The sequence below is a fragment of the Echeneis naucrates genome, chromosome 22 (assembly GCF_900963305.1).
Source record: "Echeneis naucrates chromosome 22, fEcheNa1.1, whole genome shotgun sequence".
NCBI lineage: Eukaryota > Metazoa > Chordata > Actinopteri > Carangiformes > Echeneidae > Echeneis > Echeneis naucrates.
Genome location: NC_042532.1, coordinates 241,478 through 248,698, shown reverse-complemented (window position 1 = coordinate 248,698; position 7,221 = coordinate 241,478). Strand labels below are relative to the sequence as shown.

The window sequence follows — 7,221 nt, the reverse complement described above, 5'->3', positions numbered from 1 at the left end:
TCATTCTCTCTCTCTGTTTCCCAATCCAACCAGTCAAGGCAAATGGCTACCAACTCCCACAAGCCTGGTTCTGAAGATCCTGCTTCTTAAAGTAAGTTTTTTCTTGCCACTGTCACCAAGTGCTTGTTCATGGAGGGTTTTGGTGGGTCTCTTTAACAACTCCATAAAGAGTTTGGTCTTGACCTGCTCTCTATAAAGTGTCCTAATGTTCCCCAGGATAAATGTTAATATTTGGCGCTATATAAATACATTTGATTTGATTTTGATTTGACTTGTTTTCCCCGATTCTTAAATTATTCTTTGCAGCAGCTCTGCCTGTGTAAAACATTTGCAGATGTTAAACTTCAATCTTCCTTCTTTGAATTTGTTTTATAGATACAAATAACCTATCCAGTAAACTACATTAAAAAGGCCAAAAGCTGTAGGGAAGAAGATTCGTGAATATGAATCAATTTTAGAAACCCGCACATGCATCCTGTTCTCACGCCAGGCCCCTGAGCGGCAGTCATCGAAACAGCAGAAGAAGCTGGCACAGTCTTTTCCATCCAAACATTCATAAGCATAGTCATCCTCCTCATGATATGGAGCAATGTTGTTAATCTGCAACAGGGATGTCCCAGGTCGGATGTTCATCATGCCTGGTACTTTGTTCTATGGATGAAGACACATTGGTACGTTACAGATAACATTCAGTGAGTCACAAGACATGAGACAAAGAGAAAAAAAGGCATACCAAAGGTTAACATCTAAGTCCTTAATACAGCATCCCCAGCATTTTGGTGTCCCTCCCTCACTTTTTCTGTCATGTTGGAGGCATAAATGGCCAAAAACGTAAAAAACCAAAACAAAACAAGAAACAATATAAGAAAACTGTCATGGTTTGTCCAGAGGGGCATTGTAGGCTTTCACCTTTGGACCCTGTTAAACAAAATTCCAAACATAGGAACGCAAATAAAGTTCAAGACTCAAAAACACTAAATTCACTAAGTCCAAGAAATAAAATATTTGCCAGGTCAAACTATGGCAACAGCAGCTTTTGATGGAATAAGACTGACTGCAGCACCCATCAACATGGTGATGTTCTAACCTAGAGAAATCAGAGAGCATTATTTATGTATTTTCACGACTACTCATCCTTATAGGTTAGAAAGCAGCAACTGGTGGCTACCTGTGCGTTGTTGGCTTTAGCCTTCTTGGTCTGTCTGTTGCTGGTGAAATAGTGCAGAGTCCCATACTCCATGAGGGCGGCAAATGTGAAGATGAAGCAGACAGAGACAAACAAGTCCATTGCTGTGACATAGGAAACCTTGGGCAGTGACTTCCTGGATATGGTGCTTAGCGTTGTCATAGTGAGCACGGTGGTTATACCTGAATAATTCAGAGAAACAATCTCCTTAGCAGAATACATATCCACAATCATGTCATCCTTTTATTTGTAAATTATGACAAACTTCATCACCATCTTAACTGATTCGATCTCTGTAAGAGATCATCATATGTGGAATTCCTGTCATTAAAAATATAAAATTTTCTTTTTTTTGTAATAAAAAAGAGCAAGAGAGAGGGTGAAATTCCAACATACATTCTGCAATGATTCTAACTGGCATGTCATTCAACGTTTCTCACCTTCTCCTTTGGGACTGTAAGGGGTATGAGGGGATAAGATTGCTGTCCGCATTTGTCAGAAACCCCATAAATTCTAATCACAGGGCTGCATCGAGTGTGGTGTGGTGAAAGGTAGCAGGTCCTTTCTCTAGGTATTACCAAGGCTCTTAATTTACATGTAGTCACATTCCTCTCTGTCCTCTTCCTCCTACTGGCCCCCTTGTTACTTTTTTCACCAGCCACCTATTCCTCCCCACACGCACAACTACAGACTGGCCTCACCAGCTGCACACGCACGTGTTGGCTTTGAGTGCCCCGTGAGGACCTGTGCGAAACACACCATGTGGGTCAGGTCACCAAGCCCAAGATAAACTTGCTGCACTGTCCCCTCTCCTCTCAAGGTGTTGCCCACCCTCTTGGCGCCAGCCATCTTAATGTGAGCCCATCTTTGCTATAGCCATCCTGGTCTGAAATTTTGAGCTCAACACTCTGACACACATGCACACACAGACCAACACATAAACCAACACATAAACGCATCCACCATCTTCCATCTTCCAGGATATATCATACTACCATCTTCAAGTACTTTCCTACAGGGATGAACCACACTGATTGATGTGTTAATCGTGGAAAGGTTTGTAGTATTCAGTCTTATTGCTAAGTAAGCATAAAAGTAGTTTGGTCAAACTCATGCGTAATGTTGCATGATGGATGCACTAGCACTCTGTGATGGTAATGTCAATGGTAAGAGAAAGATTTCCTGACCCATGATAATGACTGGCATATATGCCGATTTAGTTCCTTAGAGGACTGCTGTTGAATCCATGTGCTGAACTGGAGACAGACCTACCCGTCAGAACTGTGCCCCCCTGGTGCATATGCAGGTGTTGAATACTCTTGGGTTTCCGACAACCAGTTCTTTCCTGTAACTGTTACCCGACAGGTATGTTTTAATGGATTGAAACACATATAATGTTGAACATAGCTTTAACTAAAGCCCCTTTTTGGCATAGTTTAATTTTGTTAAATTATATTTATAGGTCTGAAAAACCTTTTGGTCTTGATACATTTTTTTTCCACATGTTCTTCTCAGTTGCCATGATTAAACAAATTTTTATGTCAGCATACATGAGGTACTTTCTATTGGCCAAGCTTGAATGTTGGTGTGTAAAGAGTAGAATATGAGGCGACTCCACCAAAAAAAAATTCCAGGTTGTCTGTGATCTATAAAGGAAAAATTGCTTGGAGACATGCATATGTTCAGTTTTATAAATCCAATAATTTTTTTGGCACTTGGCATTTTGACTTTTGGGTGGACGTACACTTTAAATGCAGATCATACACACTCTTTATTAAATGATGCCCCTCAACAGTGATTCATAGAGGAAGAAGGATCTTCTGTCCTGCACAGGTTAACGATGCTTAACATGAGAACACATCAAACCTAGAGAGGTGCGAGCAGGGACTGCATCCTTGTTAATCCAGAAGGACACCCAGGACAAGACAACAATCATACTGCAGGGGATGTAAGTCTGAATTGTGAAGTAGCCCATTCTTCGACTCAGGTCAAAAAAGATCGTCATGATCACATATTCCCCTAAAAGAAGAAACAATGAGTTCACTTTATTTGGTAAGGCATGCACAATGTCATGTGCCTTTGTTATAAGCCGCCTCCTCACATGTGAAGTATGAAACACGGCAGAGGTGGATAGACTGCAGATACACAGGACTAGTTTGAATCCAAGTAACTCAAGAAGCAAAAGTGTTAAAGTTTCATTAAAATAGAGCTCTGATCATCAATACAATAAATACACTATGAAAGTAGCATAAGTTTTCGTTATTTAAAATTTCCTCAACAGTACTAAATGAACAGAAGGACAGATCCCATGGTGGATCAGAAAACTAGGAGAACTAACCTCTAAGGTAAAAGCACACAAATGATCTTAAATAAAGCCTCGGCAGCTTCAGTATTATAACTTCAAATGCTGATTAATTTTGGAAATCACAGCAGGTGTCAGTTTCTTTACTTTTCATATTATTTAATTTATTTTGTTTTTGTTTTTTTCAGTTATAAGTTTTGGAGACACGGAAACCTTTGACCTTTGGAAACATGTTGGCGGACTTTCTCACCTGATTGAGTGTGTGCCACGTCGGAGGTGTTCCTCAACCCTACAAAGGCAAACTGGTAGAGCCTCCAGTACCGCTGGTCGGCCACCTCTACTGCCCTTCTCTGCCACCTGTACATTATCTCATTCTTGGGATAACCATCTACAGAACCCCCAACAAAAAGACAAAGCAGATTAATTCACAATCTCAATGATGCCATCCAACAGGAAGTTAATGTCTGTCATTCAGTGTACTGCACATCACAGGGGAAGATCAACACTGTGGCAAAGAAAAGGGGAGCATTCAAAATGGAGCTTGTCAGTCTCATGGAATTCTTCAAATGAGCAACATTGTCAACAACAGTCTGTGTGATACATGGTGTGCTAGGTAAGATAGCTGTGACATCCCTGTGAAAGTAAATACCCATCAGTAAGCTAGTGTGTCCACCCAGATGGTAAGTGGAAATAACTGAAAGAGGAAAACCCTTTTCTTATTCTTTTACACAGTTTGGTTTTTCAGCAACAAAACTGGATTCATTTACATGGAAAATGCAAAAATGTTCTCAAAGCTAAACTGCAAAATGCCTCAGCCGTATAAATGACCTGAAACACTACCAATAATTCTCATTGTGATTTTGATATGGGTGGCAGTCAGTGATAAAGATAAAGATCATTGTGACATCAAATCAACTGTTCTCTTTTTTCTTTTGGCTTTTTCTCTACAATGAAAAAATTCACTAACTGAATGGACACAAGCCATTGGTGATGTTTCCATCTCTGGATTCAGATGTTGGCAGGGAAAGTAATAGAGCTTTATACTTTAACATTAGCTTTGTAGAAGTAGCTAACCTTTCATGGAAATATCATGGTTATAGTTCATGGTCTATGGTCTCTGGTGTTGAAGTCATATGATTTGAGTTTTATTTCCGTCACTGCTATTGAGAGAGTATTATCTGCACAAATGTAGGTGGATGCAAAATTCATGCTTTTCTCATGTTTACTTCCACAGGCTTTTTTTGTGTCTTTTCAGCTCATTTGAGGACAGTAGTGTTACTGTACTGGTCCTGATGTTTATCCTCAACTCCATGAAATGATCTTTGCATTTTTTACTAGTATTTGGTTGGCAAAGATCATGGCAGGCTGAAGCACGATGAAAGGGACAAATGACACAGATGGCACAGACAGCATGATTCAGACTGGGAGAGGTTGCATAATTCATTAAGTCTGTCAGAGAAATGGGACTGGGTTACATCCTCTCTATGCTGGTGAAGCTAATGCACTGGTATAGGCTTCGAGAGGGCAGCCTCAAGCAAACAGGTTTTTGGCAAAAAAAGAAGAAACAGCGTTTAGCTGCTACACTAGCTCACACAGAGGCCCCCTCTCTCCGGGGATGTTGAAGTCAAGATGACAAGTTCAAAATGGAAAGGGAAAATATTTGACCACCTACAGCTTGAAAACTCCAGTGGGCATGAGTGCTCATCCATTGGAAAGTTATGCAGCTTAAGGTAACACTCCGCATTAATAGTCAACCTGACAAAACAGAATTATGACAGAGAAATATCAGGTCTCAGCATTGTTGTTATTCTTCCCAAGAGTGACTCTGTAACTATACAAACAGCAAATACAGAAGAAAATATCAAATTGTCTGTGACAGAGTTCACCTAAAAGAAAACTATGTGGCATAGACACAGATGCACACAATAAAGCTGCACAGACAAGAGACTTTTCAAGACTTGATACTACAAAATTTATAATCACACCGGCATGGCCAATTTACTGACTGAATCACTGTCCTACCTCAGTGTGTACATGACTCGCCCATTGCTCCAGAGCCTCAGGAGTCGGTTGGGTGTGGTGATCCAATGAGCATCTGATTTACGCGAGTTCCTGAAGAATGTGTCAGGAATCCAGATTTTTCCTACCATGTTACTGTTGAGCATGAGCAGCTTCATGGAGCTGTTGAACTTCAGCCGGCTGTCATACCACGTCTGGGCAAAGAAGATGTCAATGGTGTATTCCTAAAACAGAGGTTGGTGATCCACACACAGACATTAGAACCAAACAATGGCAGTAAATGGCAGTTACTTTAAGAATCCCCAAGAGTCAGCTAATGGATAGATACAGTTCAGATATCCATGTTCCTCTCACAATGAATCTTCTGCCTGAATGACACAAAATTTTGCACTCAATGCTTTTGGTTCTCAGATGATGAAGCAGGTTAGAGCAAAGATGACATGAGAGTGTGGCTAAATTACAATGAAAGTTGCACATTTTGCTTTTTTCCCCCCATATTTTATTGAAGAAAATTCAGCAGGGACTGTACAATACAAAGGCTGTGATACATAACATTTTCATTTTACCCTATTCCCTCAGAGCCCCCATGGTCCCACTGCCAACTCAAGCCATCCCAACCCAATTTGCAAAGAACAACTGAGATTTTTGGAATGAGAGGCAGGAAAAAGAAAAGAAAGAAAACAAACGAAGAAGAAAAAAAAACAACATAATAATAATAATAATAATAATAATAATAATAATAGTAATACATAATCATAAAATAATAATGATAAAGTAAAAAAATAAAAGTAAATAAAATAAATAGATAACTGAGCAATATGTACATTACTATGAGAGCCAGGACCATTGACACACCCTCATTGTCCCACCTCTGCACTAGTTTGTGAAGTGGGGGTGGTGGGGTAATGGCCAGGCAACGGACAGGTGCGGGACCTCAGATATTTGGCAAAGCAGCAGACAGGGTTGAGATGCAATATCACTGAGAAAAATCCCCTGCAGGGAGCTTATTGACATAGCTAATTAATGGGTTTCAATGAGAATAAAATTTGTCAGAGCACCCTCTCAGAGAAAATTCGATTTTTTCCAATTTTAGGAAGGACATGACATCCCCTATCCAGGATTTAAAAGATGATGGTTAGGGTGACTTCCTTTGCAACAGGATTCTCCTGCATGCAATTAGAGAGGAAAAAACAGCTACATTAATCTGAGTTTTACTCATAGTGTCAATTTCCTCCGGACTCCCAAAGATCGCAATGTGGGGGTATGGTGAACCTGTATCTGTAATATTTCAGAGATGGTCTTAAAGAATGCTTCCCAGAACCCAACTAGTTTGGGGCACAACCAGAACATGTGGACTAAAAGGAATGGAGAGAGAGGGCATCTGTTATACCTATCCTCTACTGTATCCGGGTAGATTTGAGTAAGTTTGGCTTTGCTATAATGAGCCCTATGTAGCACTTTAAACTGGATGAGGCTAAGTCGAGCGCAAGAGGGGGATGAATTCACAGCTTCTAAAAGCCTCCCCCCAGAACTGGTCAGAAAATTTAGTCTGCAAATCATCTTCCCAGTTTGCTCTGATTTTCTCAATCATGGATCACCAGTTGGTAAAGCAAGATCATATAGATAAGAGATGTGCCCCTTAGGTAAGGAGGCAGCCAATAGTATATGGTCCAAACCACTGGGAGGAGGTATCTAGGGAAATGTAGGATAGTAA

General features: G+C 40.4%; 1 protein-coding gene across 1 annotated transcript in view; it reads right to left on the bottom strand.

Moving 5' to 3' along the window:
• Positions 1-353: 353 nt before the first annotated feature.
• The window catches only part of gabrg1 (gamma-aminobutyric acid type A receptor subunit gamma1), a 30,356-nt gene continuing 23,488 nt past the window's right edge, over positions 354-7,221 (bottom strand). Inside the window, exons 4-9 of the mRNA XM_029494527.1 lie at positions 5,511-5,731; positions 5,161-5,243; positions 3,739-3,876; positions 3,053-3,205; positions 1,169-1,368; positions 354-651 (exon numbers count right to left, since the gene is read on the bottom strand). Of these exons, the coding sequence (XP_029350387.1) occupies positions 370-651; positions 1,169-1,368; positions 3,053-3,205; positions 3,739-3,876; positions 5,161-5,243; positions 5,511-5,731 (1,077 nt within the window). The 3' untranslated portion in view covers positions 354-369. The remainder of the gene's footprint in view (positions 652-1,168; positions 1,369-3,052; positions 3,206-3,738; positions 3,877-5,160; positions 5,244-5,510; positions 5,732-7,221) is intronic.